This window comes from Chiroxiphia lanceolata, chromosome 3, assembly GCF_009829145.1.
Source record: "Chiroxiphia lanceolata isolate bChiLan1 chromosome 3, bChiLan1.pri, whole genome shotgun sequence".
Classification (NCBI taxonomy): domain Eukaryota; kingdom Metazoa; phylum Chordata; class Aves; order Passeriformes; family Pipridae; genus Chiroxiphia; species Chiroxiphia lanceolata.
This window is the reverse complement of record NC_045639.1, coordinates 23,944,598-23,966,575: the sequence shown is the minus strand read 5'-3', so window position 1 is coordinate 23,966,575 and position 21,978 is coordinate 23,944,598. Positions and strand designations below refer to the sequence as shown.

The 21,978-nt window shown below is 39.5% G+C and overlaps 1 protein-coding gene across 4 annotated transcripts in view; it reads right to left on the bottom strand.

Annotated features, from left to right (window-relative positions):
- The window catches only part of BICRAL (BRD4 interacting chromatin remodeling complex associated protein like), a 45,570-nt gene that overhangs the window by 16,116 nt on the left and 7,476 nt on the right, over positions 1 to 21,978 (bottom strand). Inside the window, exons 1-4 of one of the 4 annotated variants that reach the window (XM_032681416.1) lie at positions 19,627 to 19,875; positions 4,343 to 4,391; positions 1,530 to 1,578; positions 1,381 to 1,449 (exon numbers count right to left, since the gene is read on the bottom strand). In XM_032681416.1, coding sequence (XP_032537307.1) covers positions 1,381 to 1,449; positions 1,530 to 1,578; positions 4,343 to 4,386 — 162 coding nt within the window. In that variant the 5' untranslated portion in view covers positions 4,387 to 4,391; positions 19,627 to 19,875. Of the gene's footprint in view, positions 1 to 1,380; positions 1,450 to 1,529; positions 1,579 to 4,342; positions 4,392 to 4,979; positions 5,081 to 5,549; positions 6,200 to 19,626; positions 19,876 to 21,978 lie in introns of those variants that run through there. The other 3 variants (XM_032681415.1, XM_032681418.1, XM_032681417.1) reach the window with 3 other exon arrangements.

Genomic DNA, 21,978 nt, shown 5'->3' with positions numbered 1-21,978 from the left:
ACTTCTGCACACCCACACATACTTATCAGACGAATGTCTACAAAGAAATAGGAAGTCTAGGCTATGACAAATGCACGACATATGTCACCCTCTTCTCCCCAAACCTTGTTTTTCTTAGGATGAGTCCTCAAAACCCACTCTGCCAATGATGCCTACAGGGAGTTGCTGTCTGCTAATGGCAAGCCTGGTACCAAGCTGAAACCACAGACCCTGGTGAACTGAAAATTGGGCACACCCTATTACAATTGGTATTCTACTCCATGACCATTATCTCAACCAGCTCGTCTGGAGAAAGAACTGTCACTCAACATATACTTCTTTTACAATATTTAATAATGATGTTGAAAGGGGAAGAACAGAGCAAACACTTCACATTCCAATACTGTACCTACAGGAAAGTCACTAGTTCTCCACACACAGATACACAGTTTTTAGAATTTACTTACACCAATAATTTAAGGTCCCTACACACCTACAAGTATATCCATGTATCTGTTATGAACATGGGACAAACACACAAGAGTCAAGACAACAGTACAACAGAAAGAGGAATTACCAAGAAAATCCTACTCTATGTATTCAAATAACTTAACTGTGGGAATAAGAACTCAGTTGGGTTTTTTTTAAAGCCACAGCAATGAAATCAAAGAAATGTGGGTCAGAAGGAATCTCCCTAAGTCATCCACTCCAAACTTCTACTCAAAGCAGGACTCTGCCAACACTAGAGCAGATCAACCTTGGCTTTATCACCAAGGATTGGGATTCCACAACCTCACTGTCTGACACTTGGTCCAGGGCTGCAATACATTCCTGGCAAGAAAGAACACTGAAGACTCCTTGCAACACCTAATGAATTTAAAGTGACTTCCCTAACACAGAAGTTACAGGAAGGAAACAACCCAAGTTAGCTATTCAGTCCAAAATAAAAAAAAAGGGAAAAAAATAATCATTAATTTCAACAAATTGCCAGCTCGATTCTACTTAAAATAAGAAAAAAACCCATCCTAATATACACAGGAAATGTATGCACAACTAACTCTTAAGGTCTATATTTGGGCACTACTAAATCTACAATCACTAAAGTTGCAAGGTAAGTTTACTGGAGGGAGCTACACCAGAGAGCATTTTCACTGCTCAGCAAGCTGGTTTACATATTTACAAAACATGTCCCAACAGTGCAGTATTTTTAATTAATTCCCCACCAAAATACTTAAAATACTAACAGTATGGGGGATGGGGGCAGTTCTATGTTAGCATTCAGAATTTTCATAGGAAAAGGGTCAAAACCCACATCTACTTCATTCAGTTTTATGAAGGCCAAGTAAAGCCACACAGAAGCATGCAATCTCAATAAACAGAATTTCTCTTCTGACCACTTACATTGGAGTTGGCGAAAATTGAATTTGAGTTGGCTACAGAATATTCTGCATTAGTCAAGTCTTCATTGCTCTGGTAAAAGACAGAAATAACTTTAGAAATAATACACTCAATGAAGCTTTCTACATCTAATACACAGGAATGCTACTTACAGATTTACTACTAGGTCCATGTAGAAAATAATTCAGCGCCTGTGGGTCCCTTAAGGGGGAAAAACAATAAAGAAGTTAACACTTTTTGGAAGTTCTACCAATGACACTAATTTAACAAAGGCACGTGCTGTATTCATATAAATAAGGTTTATAGTAAAAACACACTTCTTTCACTGAATCCAATGCAAAGCTGAAACTTTATATCATCTGAGGATTTCTGTTTCTGTATCAGCACAATGTTCAGATGTTAATTGTATTTGCTGCCACTGTAACAAGGCATTTCAAGCAATAAGCTATGCTGATCACAAAATCTTAGCTGCACTCTACTTCCCTTTATGAGGATTACTCATACACTCTTAAAACACATGGTATTTTATGAAAAGACACAGTACAAAACCTAAGGAACATACTACCACCAAATAACATGAGAACTAAAACAGGTACCACCTTTTCTACAGCTAAACTATAATGCCTTGTTTAGCTCATATCTAATAATGGGATATTTACAAACCTGAATCTTTGACATGTTTTCTGCTGCCCTTAACATATATTAATAAAAACTTATGACTGCCAGAGTAACAGTCCCCTCACGGAGAAAATGTGGCACCTTTTCCAAGCTAAATCAACCATAGAAATAACTGGCTAAATATTATGACTTTCTGTGTATTTCATTAATTTAGCACTACTGCTGATTAAAACTCTGATGAAAATTCTGGTCTGACAGAATGAGTACTGGGAATTCAAACAAATAAAAAATACATTAATAGACATATATAGACCAAGTAAAAACAGTAAAAGGCTGTGTTACATGGGATTATTCTAACGCAACAATTATACGGCACTTCCTAACGTGTCCATTAGCATAAAGACTAAATTGACAGGTTTTTTATTTTCAAACGTTTATTGTTTAACACATAATAATACAACATTTTTTAGAAGCACTGAAAGCATCTCCTTCTTGCTTGATCATCCTAGAAAATAAAGAGGGAACAAGTTAAAGATCTTTCAGGTTTACAACTACTCTTCTAAAAGCAAAACATACGTTTACTCCTCTTTTTTCCACAAAAGTTGTTTACAAAAGACGTATTAGACAGTACTTGGCAGGGACCTTATGGTATATTATGCTTACAACATTGAAGTGGTTACACATATTGTAAAATGAAAATGTCATTTTCACAGTAGATTACACCGAATTTCAAGAATTAAGCAGCACAGAACTCATGGTCTCATATGGGGCTCTATGATGATTACATGTTTTATCAGTAAAATAACCAAGCCATTTAGTACTAATTACCCTCACTGTCTTTCAATCATGAAAAATGCAATTAAAAATTAAGAACACTTCATCACCTTAAACATTATCTTTAGTAAGGAAGGAATTTTAAAAGGCACTTACCAAATCATAGATCAGACGGAAAAAAGAAAATGTGTTTTCCATTCTTCTAGGTGCTTAAGACAATTATTTCTGCCAGCAGCAGGAAGAACACTGTAATTTTTCACACAAACACTCATCTGTATAGAGAGCACTTCATTCTCTGGACCACCTGTGATCTTGTACCAGGATCCTCGCGATTCACCTCATGCCAGAGCACTTAATTATCCCAGGATCATCTTTATGTTTCAAGCAGGAAGTGTTTTCATATTGCCACAATCAGTAACCTTGTGCAACAGTACACTGCACAGTGGTGCTTTTGCAACAGCATCCACAGAGCAACCCTCAACAGAGCAACCCTCAAATTACAGCAGCCACCGCGGTGGCATTTTGTTTTTTCTGAAGTTAAAGCTCTCGCTGGTTTCACTGGAAGTTTCCCATGTGTAAGAAAGGTAAAAAGCCTATTAAGTTACTACACTTAAAACAGTAAAAAACTTCTAGTATGAGCTGGAAATGATCATTTAGCAACTGCTACAAGACTGATGTCAGAGTAACTTCTGGTAGAGTTTGAGCAAAATATCACGTATGAAAAGCTCAATTATCTTCTGCTATGTATTACAGCATATTATCTGTTCCTGAGTCCTGAGTGCATAGTAGCTAAAGGAAGGTAACTTGTCACACATAAAACCCACAAAAAACTTGCTCAAGACTCAGCTACCTTAATTATTTTTTTAGATTCTCATATAGAATTATGAAACTCCAAATAAATCTGTTAGGGATACAAGGGGGGGGGGGGGGGCAGGGGGAGACCACACATAGGGGAAAAAAACCACCAACCCACAGGACCATTTAAAATCCTCAATTTTACTAAAATCAAGTATCTTTGAGCAAAATGTTGATAAATTCTTGTTCGTTGTGAATACTTTAAAGTACAGGGAGTAATTCTTTTTTTTCTAACATTTACATACAAATGTGCATTTATAAATACAAAAAAAATCATTTCACCTTTCCCTTTAGAACACAAGCATAGTATTAATAAAATACCTAGTTCCACTACTCAAAAAAACCTGAGATCTTTAGATTTTCATTTTAATAAAATAGTTATTTGCAATGAAGTTTGTAACAACATCCCTAGTAATGTACTTCAACACTGATCTGACATTACCAGTAGCTGAGAAGAGAATCCAAACTCCATGAGGACACATTCCCTAGCTCCTCCTGAGGAGAATGTCAGCAAGGGAAGTGTTAGCTAGTATGCACTGGGATTGAAGGCTTTGTGATACACAGATCTCCACATGGAAGAAGTGAACCATATAAGCCCATTTTATTTGCCAGTCACCTCATCCTTAGACAATACTGAGATATAATCACCTTCTAGAAGATGATTTTGCAAAATTATTATTTCCAACTTTTCTGCAATCATTGCTTATGGAAAACTTACCCAATAAGATCAAGGAGACAGGATTCATCATCGTCATCATCCATGACAACTAGAACGAAGAAGGAGAGGATGGATATTTGATATGTATCACATAACAGTTTGCTTTCAACAACAAAACCAATTTAGAATATCTCACTATTTTTTATAAAACAATTTATGAAGCTGACAGTTGTTTACTACTGGCAAAGTTCTTAAATAAATTTGCACTTTCTACAGACATCTGTTGATTTATCCCAAAATCAAATTCAGTCACATGCAAAGATTTACAAAATCCTGTGCAATGTTTTACCCTCCAGGGGATTTTTATAATTTTAAACCAGCGAAAGACAAATGATTCACCAAACTGATTAAACAGAACTTCTGTGACTTAAGGTAGTAAAAACATTGACACTGAATGCAATCTAAGACTCCAGTTAAAATGCTTCTATAGGACTTTATTCTCAGCTAATACCAGTGAGGGAATAACCAAACACTACAGAACCTACAAAGGCTGTTACAAATTAGTGGCTATAATACTGAGCAGACAAAAAGGTAAACAAATTAAGGGCAGTATCATGAGGGGGCTGCTATAGTCTAGAACCAAAACTACAGCCGAGACATGACAAAACATTAAAAAGAACACTATTTTCTAGCAGACCTTTCTTAGCAATAGCTAAGTGACACTGTGGCCACTTCCAGTTTCTCTGCAGCAATATTCCGAAGTGCACTTCAATGAACTTGTGATTAACAACACAGTGTTCTGACAGTCCTTTTCATGTGCAGAACATTTTTAGCTTCGCCGTATGACCACCAACCCTCTTATGCACTGCTGACTCCATCAGGTGCTGCCTGTACCAAACATATTCCATAACTCTCTCCTCCGATCGCTGTTCCTTCAAGCTTCTGTTTGATTATCCTGGGCTCTCCTGTTCACTGTAACTCTCAGAATATCATCTGAGACTGTACCTTCTCCTTTGTTCTTGTCAGTAACTCTCAAGACCATCCCATCTAACCCACCAGTTCAATTATCAACCAAAACCTCTTGGTACCCTGGCTTCCAACTAAGCTCTCCTATCTCATCTTTACAGTATTTTTAAATCCCCTCAATTTGATCAGTGCATTCCATGCTTGTTTTTTTTCTAAACTTCCCTTAAAAAGTCTGCTGTCATACTGATCACTCAAATGTATTAACACAGTTTTGGCTTTAATTCATTTTGCTCTCTCTTACTTCTTGCCAAACAGAAGCTTACTGTCCCTGACCAGAGATTCATGTGAATCGTTCTTCAGGCCGTCTCTCATGCAGACCTACATAGGGATTCAGACAATGAAGAGACTGGAGAACCCACTATACAAGACACTGAGAGCACCAGGACCATTCTGCCTGAGAAACAGAAGGCTATGGGAAGATCTTAGCCATGTGTATAAATACCTGGTGGAAAGATGTTAAGAGTATTGAGCCAAACTCTTCTTACTGGCATCCAGTGAACAAACAAGAGGCAAGGGGCACAAATTGAAAAAAATATAAACCAAAAAAGTCTACTTAAACATAATAAAAAAATTCTATTTCTTTTAAAAACTCTGAGGGTAGTCAAATACTAGGCTCAGGTTTTCCAGTAAGGTTATGTATGGAGACACTATCCTTGGAGATATACAGAACCCAGCTGGACCACAGCCTTGACCTGTCTGCTCTGGCTCAGCCTGCTGTGAGCAGAACAGGGGATGAGGTTATCTGCAGACATCCTTTCCCACCTCAGCTGTCCTGTGATTCTGTAACCTCCTTCCTAAAATTTTTCTCAACTCCACTGATTCTGAAAATAGTTTATGCTGTAGACTAGCAGAGGGTACTGTGTCCTCTATACTCTATAGCCTTATTTGAGTTTTTTCTTTAGCTGTGTTTTATGCTTACAGTGAGGGTGAAGTAGAAACAGAGCACATGTCACTATAAGGATCATTCAGTATCACCTCTCTGGGAGAACAGGAAAACAAAGCATGGCTACAGAAAACTACCTCAAATGCTGACAAAAATCAGCATTCATGAGGTGATTATGCATCTTAAGAAAAGTAATTTCTCCCACGATTCAGTATTACATCTACTTACTACTGCATACAGCCACCAGCTTGAGCACTGATCTTGCAATTTAATTCTCAGCAAACTGCATGACGTTGTACGATGTCACAAAATTTAATGTAAACATGCATTACTAAGAACAAATTAATAAGCGAATATTGCTTATTAAGCAATATTCTCTCAAGAGCAAGGTTCCAAAGACTCCTAGCTAACCAAAATTCAAAAGTCAAAATTATCTTTGTTTTCACACTGCTTTTGAATATCCCATCCCATGTGTCTATGGCAATACTGACAGCATTATTTAAATACAATAAAATGTCTTTGCTTTACCTAACTAAATATTCTCTGCGATTATATTCTAACAAGGCTTCACCATTAGCAAAAGTGACAACATAGAACTTTGTTCAATCGATACTCCTGTGGGTATTAAAACAACTAACACAAATTCAGAAAAATTTGGTAATTTCACTGAATTCTTCAAAACTCACATATAATGATCAGAAGGAAAATAAAATGCATGAAAGCACTGATTAGAGGAGATCTTAATGGTAATACATATTCTTCACTATTACGCCCTTTAGCTGAACATACAGTTGGCTTTATTAGATAAACATGATACAAGAAAGATTTACCCAAGATACTTTAAAAGCCTACCAGTTTATGATGGACAAAAAGCCCCAAAGAAAACAGCTGTATTTTTTATAAACACCAAGAATCAAAACCAGTTCCCTCCTGAAGTACAACTTCCTAACAAGCTTTAACAACATTCTTGTCATCACTAGCAGAATTCTGTCACACATGAAAAAGAAATATGTCACCTTTTCATTTTTAAGGCTAGTTTACCAATGAGCTAACCTGTATAAAACCATCTCCAAGTTTTCATACAGCTGATCACTGTACATCAGAGAGCCACTTATCATACACAGCTCTTGCTACATTCAGAAGTCATTCCAATCAGCATTCACTGCACAAGGGGCTACATGCTCCCACACCTTGAAAACTGCAAATAAAGCAAAGATAGATTACTACCATCTTGCTATCCCCATAAATCATGGCACTAACAAGGTGCTGCTTGGCAGTGCTTTTGTGAAGTACCACAGGACCAACATGCAATTTGAACAGCACTCACAGGGGTGTCGTCGTCTGTGAAAGAACAATCAAGATCACAGCCAAGCCAGAAACCTACTTATTTAGAATAAATTCTGCTCCTATTTCACCACACGTACCCAAAATTGACATAAACCATGGAACTGCATATTGTGGTTTAACCTGGCAGGCAGCCAAGCACCACAAAGCCACCTTGCTTGCTTCCCAAAAACAGAATGGGGGAGGGAATCAGGGAAAAAAAGGTCACGCTCAGGGGTTGAGATAAAAACAGCTTAATATGATAGAAAAAAAAAAAAGAAAATAATAGCAACGATAAAAGAATATGCAAAACAAGGGATGCACAATGCTCACCACCTGCTGACTGATGTCCAGCTCAATCTAAGCAGCAGGCCATCACCCACCAGCCAATTCCCTTCAGTTTTATTGTTCTGCATGATGCCACATGGAATGGGATATTCTTTTGGTCAGTTGGGGTCAGCTCTGCCGGCTGTGTCCCCTCCCAGCTTCTTGCCCACCTCCAGTCTCCTCACTGGTGGGGTGATGTGAGAAGGTGGAAAGTCCTTGGCTTAGGAGCAGTCACTGCCCAGCAACAACTAAAACATCAGTGTGTTATCAACATCACATTCTCATCCTAAATCACACAATTCAAATCATTGGTTGTTCTCACAAAAAAACAAATCCCCTTGAGGTTCATACAGGTCTTCCCCATCCTTCTGCATTAACCACTAAGTGCACCCAGGACCCTGAGTAAATGCAATCCCACGGATAGGTTTGCCTTTGCCTGAAATAGGAATAACCCAGATTGGCTTCCCCAGCATATTTTTCTATGTGCACTATAGGAACTTTATCCCCTTCTACAGTATGCAGAAGTTTTGATTGGGCAGGGCCAGCCCAATTAGCAAACCCCCTAGTGTAAACTAATCAGATGGCTTTTGCTAAATGTGTATCAAAATGTTTGAATGTCCCAGTACCCCTTGCTCTCAATGTGACCTTTAACAGTCCATTATATCGTTTGATTTTCCCAGAGGCTCATGCAGGACAGGAAGGGTGATACACCCAACTCAGTGCCATGTGCTTTGCCTATTTCAGCCACTGTCCTCCACACCAGAGGGGCTTTAGCCACTTGGCTTGCTTGACTGTAGTCCATGTGTCACATTCATGGATAACCTGTGCAATAGCATCTGTGGTCAGGTTCACCCTGCAATCACAAGCCCACCTATATGTTGCATCTCTTACTTGCTGGCCTAAGCTGTCATGGGCTCACCAAGCTATAAATAATTCACCCTTACATTGCCAGTGCAGATCAACCTGAGCCACTTCAGTCTTAGCAGCCTGTTGTACCTGCTGGCTGCTGTTCTTCAGTGTCACTCCAGATGGATACAGATAGGTTCTGTCCCTTTGTAACTCGATGGCATTAAGGGTACACTGTGCACCACTGCCCACCAGAGTGTTATCCCCTGTGGCTTTGATGTGCCAGACCACCAAATCCACACAGTCCAATAAACCAGGCAGTACCCCTTCCTCCACCTGGCTGGAGGCAGGGCCCTTCCAGTCCTGGTCATGGTATTTGTTACTTCTTGCAAACACAAATCAGTTCCCTTGCTGGCGGGGCAGTATGAGAAGGTGAAAAGTCCTCGGCTTAGTGCAAGCACTGCTCAGGAACAACTAAAACATCATCTGTTATCAACATTATTCTCATCCTAAATCCAAAACACGGCACTGTACCAGCCACTAGGATGAAAATCAACTTCATCCCAGCTGAAACCAGGACACTGCAGGTTTAAATCTTTTTAACTGATGCCTATTTTCAACAACGATTAGCAAACGATTAGTGTCCTGTTAATTTCAGGAGAGCAACAGTGGAGGTGAACAATCAGACAGAGTACCTGCACACCTAAAAGCAACTAGTTATTCGGTCTACTTAGAAATTTGAGCAACACATGACCTTGACACAGATGATCATTTAAAAGTGTGTTAATAAAAGCAACCTTGTCCTGTGGAATTTTCCAAACGCATTCTCTACAGCACAAGCGGTAGAAAAGTTTGCCACTTTTCTTGCCAACTATCTTTTCAAGTTTTCTGTCCTCCCCACTGTTTGTTAACGTACAGTGGGCCAAAGCAATGACTGATGTATGAAATGGGTATAAACCATATTATAAATCAGGACAGTTCGAAAATAAAACTTAACACAATTAATGGAATTAAGAGTTATGTACCCTAGACCAATGGTCTTCAAAGTGGGGTGCATCCAAATAATTTACAAGGGGCAATTGTCACTAATTAGTCATAACCCAGCACAGATATTCCCTGTAGCTTACTAGCAAGGCCTCCACTGTTTTATTTCATATCTTTGCTACTGCACTGGTGAATCCAGTATATACTTCAACTTGTGTTACATGTACTCGTGCAAGCAGCACTTCCTATCCGTTTTGGGAAATAACCAGAGTGCCCTTTATCGCACACTCCCAAACAGAATACATGAAAAGTTAAAAGCAATAAAAATGACAAGAAAATCCCAACTATGAAAGCCAGTCCTCTGGGAGACTGTTATTACTTGGCCTTAAAGCCTCTGCCTTCATTTCAACACTCTGACCTACTACAGTGCAAAAAAGACCAACAAAAGACGAATAGAGCAGTCCTGCCCTCCACTCACCCACTTTCCAGCTCAAGGCTTTGAACTGTCACCCGGAACAGAAAATTGATCTGATAAAATACATCAATCTGTTTCAACTTAGATTAGCTTCTTAATTTGGTTCTGGCTTGCCACAGGGCTACAACAGTGCCGGTGCCAGCACAAGAGAACACGGATAGGAATAAGGGAACCAGGTAGTTCAATAGGGGCGGAAGGCAGCAGTGCTTCAGTCAGCTTAAAGCACCTGTGGGGCTGCAGCCACACACGTTAATACAACCACGGCCCTCACAGCAGCCGCAGTGCAGGCAACAGTTCCATGAAAGTGATAATTCCCTTCTACTCAGTATTTGCGAGCTCCCAGCTTAAATCTGTGTTCAGTTTTGCTGCACACACCCCTCTTAAAATAAATACAAAACAACTTGAAGGAGTACAACAGAGTGCAAATAAAATCCTGCAGGCACATGAGGAAACTACTTTTCTTCAGCTTGGACAACAGAAGGCAAGCCCAGGTGCTACCTGCAGCCTGCCACAAGCTAAAAGACGCACTCAGATGAGCCAAGACAGCCTCGGCTCATCAATACACAGCAAGACATGAGGCAACAGCCAAAACATGCAACATAGAAAATCCCAACCCAATGCAAGGAAGAAAGAAGTTCACAAACAAGAATGTTCAAGCAAGAGGGTGGAATCACCATCTCTGGAAATTTTCAAAACTCAAATAGCCCTGACCAGCCTGTCCTAACAGTGAAGCTTGTTCTGCTTATAGCAGGGGGCAAGGCCAGGTAAGCTCCAGTGGTCCTCACCAGCCTAAATTTTAATCACCATGCTACACAATCCACAGCATCATGCAACTGATGTAGGGCCTATGATCTGCACTGTCATTATAACTAGATTTGCCCAGAAATGGTTCAACTATTCACAAATGCTTCATATACCATACGTGATTTTTGTAACTTAAAAAATGTATTTAAACTGCTGTAAACACTGGATTTTAAATTAACTCAAATTATATTCAAGCTTACCACAAAAGAATTATTTCCCTCTCTCACAGTCATTTAGAATTTCCTACAACCATAATACATCACTTCAGATACAAAGCAATAAAATATTATTTTCACACTCTGTAAAAAGTCCGAGACAGTGGCTAGCTTAGAAAAGCAACACTTAGAGCAGTAACTTCCAAAAGTGTGATACAATCAACATCAAAACTTGGTAAGCTACAAGGAAATAAACTGATCTACAAAACTGTTGGGAAAATCTACAGACTTGTAGATTTTGTGCCAATACATGGAATCCATTCCTGACTGGCAGCGTGGTAGCACATGACTTCTGAGAGTGAACACTGACCTCTGGAAATCAGCGCTTTGGAGCAAGGTAACGACTGCTGCAGTTAAACCTTTATAGCGGGAGATAATCAAACTTGTGTACAGTAACAGACGTAGCACCTGAAGCAACTACTGTTTAAGTTATGATATACACCCACTAATCCTCACAAGTTCAGTAAGACGTTGTACACATCCTGTCAGCAGGAATTCTGACGAGATCTATCTCATGTTTCATAATGAACCTGACCTATCAAATCTTCTATATTGTTCTGTTGCTCTACCATTCTCCATTCAGAATTTTAATCTACAATTCCAACATTAATAGCAACGTCACTATGAAATAGCTGAAGAAATACTTGTCACTGTAATAATAATCACCAAAACCAGAAGAGATCAGTAACTCTAAGTCACTTCAGAGAACAGTATAGCAGTGAACTGAGTATGTTACATCGAATTTGTGGCATTTTCATCCCTCACAACCTTTCTGAACATGGACGTAACATAACTCTATTAACCCAATACAAGCATTCATCCCTTGTTAAAATTACATCCAAGGATTGCAGCAGCATTAAGTGATTCCACACTGACTGCAGAGGTCAAATGCCCAGAATTGAAGTCCTTCTCTCACACAAATTTCCACCACAACTCTCATTAATTTTCACAATGCTAGTATTTTGCTCAATGTGCTCCTGAACCCGGGGGAAAAAAAAAATTTTATCTCACATTAGGTAACATGTATCACTTTAGCAGGATGCCCTTCAGGTTGCTAAGGTGCTGTAACTACTGCCTGCCTTACACTGCCAGCTCTCTCTCAGGTTCCTATCGAACAGGCAGAATTCATTGAAGGAAACTTTCCCATACAAGAACAACCATTTGCATTCTCTGCAACACAGGAGTGCAAGAAAGGAGTATAAAGTCAAAGTCTTATTACCATATAGTTTATTCTTAAATTCCAAGTCCATGCTACTTTTAAACAATCTATTATCTTGCAAACTGAACAATTTCAGATTCTTGTAACTAACCAAGCTTGTGTCTTACAATCAACTTAAGAGTTGCTCGCCAAGTCAAGTCCTCTATTTTCAAGAAATTGATTTTTACATGGACAGAATAAAAAAAGTTAATATTAAGAGGTATTTCCACTTCCCCCCCTCATTACTGTAAGAAATTAAGTGCTGCAGAATAACGACACAGTATTTCATGGAAAAGAGGTAAATATTAAAAAACTTCACTGCAAATTAAAATCTCACTCTCAATTTTACTCATTAAAAAAATCCAAAGGCATAACTATCAAATAGTTGGCATTTCAGGACAACGGGAGTTAAGGACAAAATTAATTTTAAAAGGTACTTCGTAAAACACAAGGATTTAACTACTCACTTGTAATCCATGCTCTGCTTATATTCTACAATATAGAATTATTCCTTCTGAGTTTTTTCTTACAGAGCAATCAACAAAAAGCAACTACTGTACTGTTGCAAAATCTACCAGGAATTGTGCTCTAAAAAAGAGCTAATAAAGTAAGAAATCTGTGATTCTAACTTGGTAACACAGTGCAATATGCAAGCATTAACTTACTAAATATACGAACGTGTTTTAATTGCAGGATTGTAAGTCTCAGTAGCACTTTTAAGATGAACTTACAGTGTTTGAAACACTTCAAAGATATCTATCTGTATGCAACAGAGTATGAGAAGAAACTGGTAATTTTAAATATTCGGAAGACTGATGCAAAATCTTTCTAGTGAAAACTAGTCAAAAAAATAGGAACTATTCAGGATAAACAGCAACAAGAAAAGGAATACAAAAGTGCTAGGCACAATGCTATGCATCTTTATGGTTTCTAAGACCTGGCAGATGAACAGGCAAAAGAGGGGGCAGGCAGGGTCTTTATATAATTGTGAAGTACCAGCTCCACACACAGAAGGGCAAGTAAAAACCACACACTAAAGCACAGAGAACCTAAAATAGGCTGTTTATCCAACTCTTATATTCCATTTCACCTTAATACACCATTAAAAAAATTATTGATTTGAGTTTGGCAAACGTGGTAACTTAACAAACTTCAAAATACTACAGTGATATTTTATTATATTAAGAAAAAAACAAAAACGTGCATTTCAATTAACAGTATGTATGATAGTAAAGGCCAATCCAGCTACAGCCAACAGACTAAGTACACGTCAACCCTCAGTGTGGCTGTCTACAATCTGGTTTCCCTCAGACACACAGTTCAGCATGGAATTTCTAATTTATTCAACACAATTTTGTCCTAGTGCATCCACAGCTGTTCTTGGCAACACTAAAATCTTGACAAGACTTTCATCTGGAAACAGATTTTTTAAATCACACTGAGAAAAATCAGAGTAACCTCAACCTGGAGGTCAGGATGCTTACCTACCCCACGGGATTCCCCAGGCTGAACACTGGGCTGAGCCCATTTCCCCAGCAGTGACTATCCTCAACGCTATGCTATGTCCTAGTTTGGGCTCTGTCTTCCAAGCTGCTCCACCGCATACACAATTCCTCAGGAATTTCAATATTCCTAAAACATTTTGAAAGGTCCTGGTTTCATCCCAAAAGAGGCAAAGAAGGAGGCGTAATCTCATCAGTTCCTTAGGAAAGAAATATTCGCCTGCCCAAAAGATACTGGATGCTCTTAAGCATTTCTAGAAACTACTGTATGCAATAATGCAGACTATTAGCATATGTTATTTTGTGCAACATGATACTTCAGGGAATGTCAAGTCAGTTCTGCAGATGTTTCTACCTTGTTTCTACTAGAGAATACCGAGTATCATACTTCTCATTCTGCGCATACAGTTTTCAAAGATTCTAAAAAACCAATTTTGCAACCGCAGAATGTAATTTCCTTATGAACTGATCACTTCTCAATTGATCTATAAAGCAATGCCAAATTAATACTTTTTCATTGCCAATCTAGTCCATACTAGTTTAAAAAAAAATCCAAAAAAACAAAAACTAATTACCTTGCCACACGCATGGTTCACACAAGCTAATGTCTGCTAACAATTACCAATAATTAAAGCTAAACAGTGATTTATACTACTCTTAGTTATTATGTTCTAGCTATCAACTGAAATTTGAATATGATGAATTGACAAATGTGTAACTAATTCAGCAGTGTGGTCCATATCAACACCCCCAAAACCAGGATGAAAATCCTCCACGCTACCAATCCTGTCCGTGCTGAAGGAGATTTTGTCATCTGAATGTGACCTCAGTGAGGCGAAGATGTTTTCTGTAGTTGACTTATCATAATAAAACCAAGCTTCAACACCAGATACTTAAATTCCACACTTGTATCAAGTTCACAGTAAAACTACTGCAAGTTCCACCTGATCAAGTGGAAGCATAAGATCAAACCTTACAAAAATGATCAGTCTCTTTCAATGAAGCTAAGACTTTCTCCCCAGACCTCCCCTCTCTTCACTTCACCACCCATTCTTTATATCTTCAATTAAACAAAAGATACTGTATTACATTTTGACAGTGATTTGTCTGCTTTCTCTCTATTCCTTTTGCTAAGGTCTCCCTTAAGTCAGTGTAACAGCGGAAGTAGCTCTAGAACATTTTAAAACTAGTGCAAGAAAATAAAGCAATTAAAAACCTTGATAGTCTATTTGTGCTAACTAATCATGTTAATTTTTATTCTGTCTAAAACCTCAACAATTCTTATATAAAGCAAAAAGAATATAGACACAGCAGTTGTTTCTTTTCAACGAGAAAAGCAAGAGCAAATGAACATTTGGAAAAAAAAGATACACATATTAATTTAACTATGCGATGACCTTGAAAAAACATCAGGTTGGTGCTTATGCATTTATGTTGGTGTGACAAGGGCCTTAGTGAAACTGTTCACTCTGACTTTCAAACTAAAACAGTGGCAGGTCACAATGAATGTTTGAACAGTTTATTAATCTTGCTACTTTTCCTCTACGCTAAGAAAGCAAAACACACTTGTTTTTATAGACAAACTCCATGTCTTATGCTAGACATGGGTATGTCACCATAAAAAAATCTTTCAAGCACAGATGCGGCTTTTTCCAGCAGAACCATTGTAAGAAATTATGCCAACTCTCTGAACAACGTGAACTACATCATCAAAGAGGCTCTTCCACCTGGACTGTAGCTACTACTCAGACAGGAATGACACATTTTCACACTCTCACTGCTACATTTATGCTAAAAAGCACCTGTCATTAGATTTACCGCAAGCTTAATGTAGCTTGAAAAGGCACAATCATTGACCATTAGAGTCACACTGTAAAACCTAACTGCAGTTATACAGATATAACTTTTCTGGAACACATGTGGAAGTATGCCAGCAAAACTCTGGAAATGCAGCAAGCAGAATACCTAGGCACTCATGTTTCCAGAGCCCTTCCAGCTCTAGACTACGGACTTACCTCTGCAGTAAAACTTTACAGATACAAAAAGGGTCCTTGGCAGAAAATGAAAATGCACCTCATGCTAGCAGAACTTTGGGGGTTTCCCCTCAGTACAATTAAACTAAATATATGAACTCTACTGGAAAAGGACAGATGGAGGGGTTGGGGCAGGAAAACTGCACTTCTCTAAGATGATGTAAATACTTAGCTACAGTAGTACAGTGACCTCAACTAAGTCTACACACACACTGAGCGTGTTATCAACTCAAGAATAGAGGTATAACATAGAAAGTAAGCGCTTAAAGTATGCACGAAATAAGAACACAGCCAAATACATGAGTATCGCACCATTCCTGTCACATCTTCATTATTTTCACTAATTAATGAAAAGAAACCACACACAGTCTGCCAGACATCAGGGCATAATAAAGAAATTTTATTATATAAAAATACACTACCATTAAAAAAAGAATTCACTATCTCGATCCCAAGGCTACTGTGAACAAAAAATGTTAAATAATCACTTCAAGAAACAGTGACTTCCATGAAATAAGATTTCTGAAATATGTGAACAAACACTGTACTCCACATTCAAAATATTTGTAAACAAAGTTTTATAGCTAGTATATTTTTTTAAAGCTAAAATGTAAAAAAGGTTGTGAAACTCTTTAGAAAAACAATTTATACACACACACTTCTTTTAGTATATTCCAAGCAACAAATGCATGTATTTCACAGAAATGTTTAAAACCCTTCAATGCCAACAGGCAAAGAATTTAAACACCCGTAAAATTAATCCACAATTTAAAAAAAATCTCTCACGTCCTTCAGGAATGAACAAAGAGCACAGGGAAGCCTTCCTCTGATGTGTCAAAAAACATAAACTGAAGAACTAAACAAGCACTCCACGCTCCTTAGTGGGCACAGCACGAGTTGGTCTGGCAGCATACTTGCTCTTCCTGAGTACAGATGTTGTTCGTATTAAACTCAAGCCTCATGAGCACCGCGCAGATTATACAGAAATGTAAAAACAAACAAAAGGTGGTTTTCATTTTAAACAAGCTATTTTCAACACTCCCCCTAAAAACAGTACCAAGCCAAAACTTTAAAAGTATATTAAGGTAGAGTTGCTAAATCGAGTAACTTGCAAAAAGCACCGCTTCCTCTGAGATATATAGGAGTGATAAAACTTCGAAAAAATGCTAGTGTGTCCCCACACCAAAAAAAAAAATTACCAAGACAGTAACAGCAACAAAATGAGTTACCTACCCACCCAACAATAAGTTCCCTGCCCTGGTATTTCTGCGAGCACTTATAAAGGAATCGAAGGCTTTTCAAAGACTACCTCGACCAAATGCCCTAGTGCATTTCTTTAAATGTGTATTTTTTTTAATGTCATGTTTTATTTTTCCGGTCATCGTTCAAAAGAGGTTCTTTGAAATCTTTTTTCCTTCCTATACTTTGAATGTCACGAAACACGTATTTCAGAGGCAAGAAAACAAGCTTTTAAGGGATGTTGACGGGCTTTCGGCTGGGAGCACGGGCCCCTGTGAACCAAGCTTGTTTAACCCCCTAAGTCAGTGACACAGGACTAAGACAGAAGGGGGTGGGTACAGGGAAGGAAGAAAGGCTTTTAGGATTGGGGGGAGAGGCTCCCAAAGCCCACCACAGTAACGCTTCCGAGACAGACAGAGAAATACAGCCCGAGCGGGGCGCGACGGCACCGCCCCACACGGCGCGGCGACAGCAGAAAGGACCTTAAAATGGCGCCCGTGGGGGAGGAGAGCGGGCGAAACTGCGCAACAAACGCTGGCAGGGAGCCAGGCAGCGCCATCTTCCCCACACTCCTCCGCTCCCACTCGGAGCCGGGAATGCGCCGCATGCGCTGCCCGGCGAGCCCGGGCCGCCTCCGGAGCCGCTCTCCCCTCTCTCCTTCAATCCTTCTCCCATCCCGCGCTGCCGAGCCCCGAGGAGGAAAGGAGCGAGGAGCAGAGAGAATGGGGAAAACCAAAGGCCTCCATATCTCCTTCCTCCCCACAGTGATTAGGAACAGCTCTGAGTAAATATAAACGTGCCCTCTATACGTCGCTCGATTTTGCCCGGTTTTTGTAATACCTCTACATCTGCTTTCTGCCATCATCTGTAACTGAATTTTGCAATTAATACCAAAAGCAAAATACAATTGACACACTGAATCCCGCCCATAAATCAATGAATGTGAACAGTGAGCATTTCAGAAAACCGCCTCCACGACCGACTACTGTTTTAAGGCACAAATAAAAAAGTTATTTATAAAACATTGTTTCTTTTACGGAAAACAATCCCAGCAGCACAAAGGATCGGATTCACATCCCCTCTACAGCGAAGCCAAACGGGTCACTCCAGAAAGAGACGCTTTATTGTTGTGTTTTTAAGAGGCATTACAGTTAAAATATTCTCTCTCCAAAACGAAAATAATAACAATAAAAAAAAAATACAAGGCACATCGGAAAACTTAGTCCCGAAAAGGCGAAAAAAAGCGCATTAGCCCAAACCTACCGCCCGAGCATTTCGCGCACCCACAAAAAGCGGCACCGTTTCCATTCCTCGGTTAAAAGCAGGAGGCACGGAGAGATTCGGAGGAAATTGCAAATAAAGAACCAAACAAATCAAATCAAATCTAATGGCGACACCGAAAACGAGAAAACGACTGAAAAATAAATCCCCAGAAGGTACAAATCTGAGACACAAGCTCAAAGAAAAGACAAGATTAGGGTGGTGGCGAGTGGACGGGGTAAAGGAAAAAATCGAGCCGTGAGTGAAAAAGGAAAAAAGAAAAGAAAAATCCTTCCCAGCTGCACAGCCAGGAGAGAGACGAAGTGTCTCCATTTTCCCGACGAGGAGGAAGAAAAGAGTGTTTCACAGACCACAGAGCTTTAGAGAAAAGCAAAGAAACGAGGGGGGAAAAAAAAGAGGGAGGAGATTTGAAAAGATTATTTTTCTTTCTCCCTCACATACTCTCTCTATCCCCCTCTCTCCCTCTCACTCTCTCTCTCACACTCACACATACACACACACACACACACACACACTCTCCCTCCTCTCCTCTTTCCATTCCTCTCTTGATGGCCATCAAGGGGGCGGAAAATAAAAAAAAAAAAAAAAGACAACAACAACAACTAATTTTAAACCGGCTCAATCAATGAGTCATTAAAAGAGATTTTTCTTCCCTCCTCTCCTGAATTTGCATGGCATCAGCAAGAAAAAAAAAAAAACCCACCCCAAACCTCGCCCCTCTCTGCAGCTATCAGCCTGGACCTGAAACCTTATCTCTCCCTTCAACCTCCCCCCCACCCCCCCGCCGCCTATATTTTAAGAAACAACTTTTTTTTAAGTGCCCTCAGCAGTCACCACCACCAGCCTCGCGGAAAAAAAAAAAATAATATATATAGTTCATTTCCATGTGAATCCACATCTGCCCAAACAACAGCCACCCACAAAATATCCCTCTTCTTCCTCCTCGTCTCCCCTCTCGCTCGCTCTCTCTCTAGATATATATTTATATACATAGCCCCAGAGCCAATAGCTCTCTGGGCTGAAACCTAATATCCTGGTTTTGGCAACTCCTGGTTGTTAATTTGCTCCTCTTTCTTTTCTGTCTGTCTGGAGATAGATTTCCCCCCTCTCTTTTCCCTCCCCGAAGGAAGGGAGGAAGGAGGTTGTGTGTTTTTTTTTTCCTTGAAATTTTTATCACAAAATTATAATACACTCAAAGGGAAACTCACCGTCATGAAAAAGCAGTGCCTTGTCAACGGGGTTTCTTCGCCATCACATCAGGGGCTGGCAGTGTAGGAGAGAGAGAGGGAGAGCGAGAGAGCGAGGGAGGGAGGGGGGAGAGCGAGCGGGAGAGGGAGCGAGCGAGAGAGGGGGAAAGAGAAAGCGAGCGGGAGGAGAGCGCGGCACCGCTCGGCTCCGCTCCGCACCCGCACCGCCAACAGCCCCGGCCCCGGCACCGCACCGGCGGGGCCCGGCACGGCGCAGCTCCGCCGGGACACTGCCGCAGACCGGCGCCCGGGCACACGCACCGCCGCCCTGGCATGATGAGTCCCCGGCTCCAGCGCGATCCTCGCTCCGCGTTTTTACAGACAGGCCCTTTAAAAAGTTTAGCTCCTTTTTTTTTTTTTTTTTGTTTTGTTTTGTTTTGTTTTTGAGAAAGCCGTAGGTCTGGCGACCTAGCCTTAGCTGCTGGCTTTGGGTTAAAAGTTGGGGGGTGTTTGGGATTACAGGAAAGTGAAATAAAGTTTTTCTCCTGTTAAAATGAACAATAACTTAAACAAGTTGGTTGACTTTCTTCATATTAGAGCTGTAAACCTCGACACGTTGGTGTGCAGGTAGATCCGCAGAAAAATAAATGCAAGGGTGGGAGATCCTCAGAAAAATAAACACAAGGTCACCTTGAAAAAGATAAGATTTGATCCCCTTACAAGCTGCAATATTTTGAGTATTTTTAGCTATGTTCTCACCAGCCTTGCTGGAAACAAATTACATTAATTTCAACTCCTTAAAAAAAGAGTTTTAGGTAACGTAAAAATGTTAATTTGAAGTCAGAGTTCATAGCACAGAGTTCATTGTAAACTGTTGAACAGTTTACTTCATCTAAAAGCATTGATAATTTTTTTCCAAAGGTTTTTGGTTATAGAAAACTAATTCAATTGAAACTATTCACTTCATTAAAAACCATTTAAATAATTCTAAAAATAATTATTTATTCAGATAATTCAGAGAACCCTGGTGTATTAAAGAAACATCCTGATTGAAGATTCTTAGTGTGCAGAGATATGTATGGTAATGCTTTTAAAACAACAAAAAAAATCTCTTTAAGACACTTTTTCTGCGAGTAGTTGTAATTCCAAAAGACTTTTCTATTTTATTCCTAAGTAACTTTGTTAAAACTCCTTAGAGACAAGGATTTGAAGACTTTATGTAGTAGCACATCCTTCTTTATTAGCTTTAGAGCTCAAAGAAAACACAGTTTTTAGTTTTTAAATACAACTATATGAAAATGGTTATGGGCAGGGTGCTAAGTAGTCCTTGTTAAAGAAGTTGGCCAAACTTCTTACATTAAAAAAAAACCACCAAAACTCAGCACCTCAGCATTGTTTTTCAATTAGAATCTGGTTATATTATATTTTTAAGTAATCTTGTTTATATGCATGCCCACAGTAGCAAACTGAGGCGAAGTTACAAATCACTCCCTAAATGGAAGGGTTGGGCCAAGCAAACAAGTCTTAGCACGAGTCCAACAGTTCCTTTATGCAGCCCAGACATACGGAACACGCACGTGGCAGTGCCCAGTCCATCAGCCAGGGTATTATTTCCTTTTCGCGAATACAGCAAGGACGCGAATAGCCAACAATATGGATGTAAACACCCCGCGTCGAAGAGCTCTCTAAGAGCTGTAAGCCTATACTCCTGACACCAGCATTAGAAAATCAAAAAAGCCAAACTTCAAGATCCCTAACTTCAGCAAATGTGTTTCAAGGGGTCAAACTCTGCCCTGAATTCAAGCCTACTCAGCATCACTGGCTTTCGAAATATTGCTCAAGTGAGAATTTGTGAGCTGGAGGGACACCACAAGCATTCTTCTGATCTGATTTACAGGAAGGGACTTTGGCAGAACATCTGATCAGTATGTTATTATTATTATTCTCCCAGTCCTGCAGAAACCACAACAGGAAGTAGGCAATACAATACAAAGAAGGAACTGGAGAAAGGAGGACAAATGATTTTGTCTTATCATAAGAAACACAAAAGAATCTTACATAAATTTTCCATGATGGTACCATAGTTTACACTTACTTTCGTTGAATGATGCTTCAAAGCAGCATTGACAATAACGTTACTAAACAGTTACAGTACAAAAAGGGAAGGAGAGCTAATATCATCTATACAATAAAGCACCCTGCAGCAACCAGATTTCTCCAGATCCACACAAGTCGGTGAATGGAAAGAATGGAAACCCTTTACATTGCCCCTGAGTGGACAAAACCAAACCAGAACACACTGTACACTCTATAAAGTAAATTTGCATGTGTTTCTATATTTGCTATATCTGTTCAGATACAAAATTGGCTTAG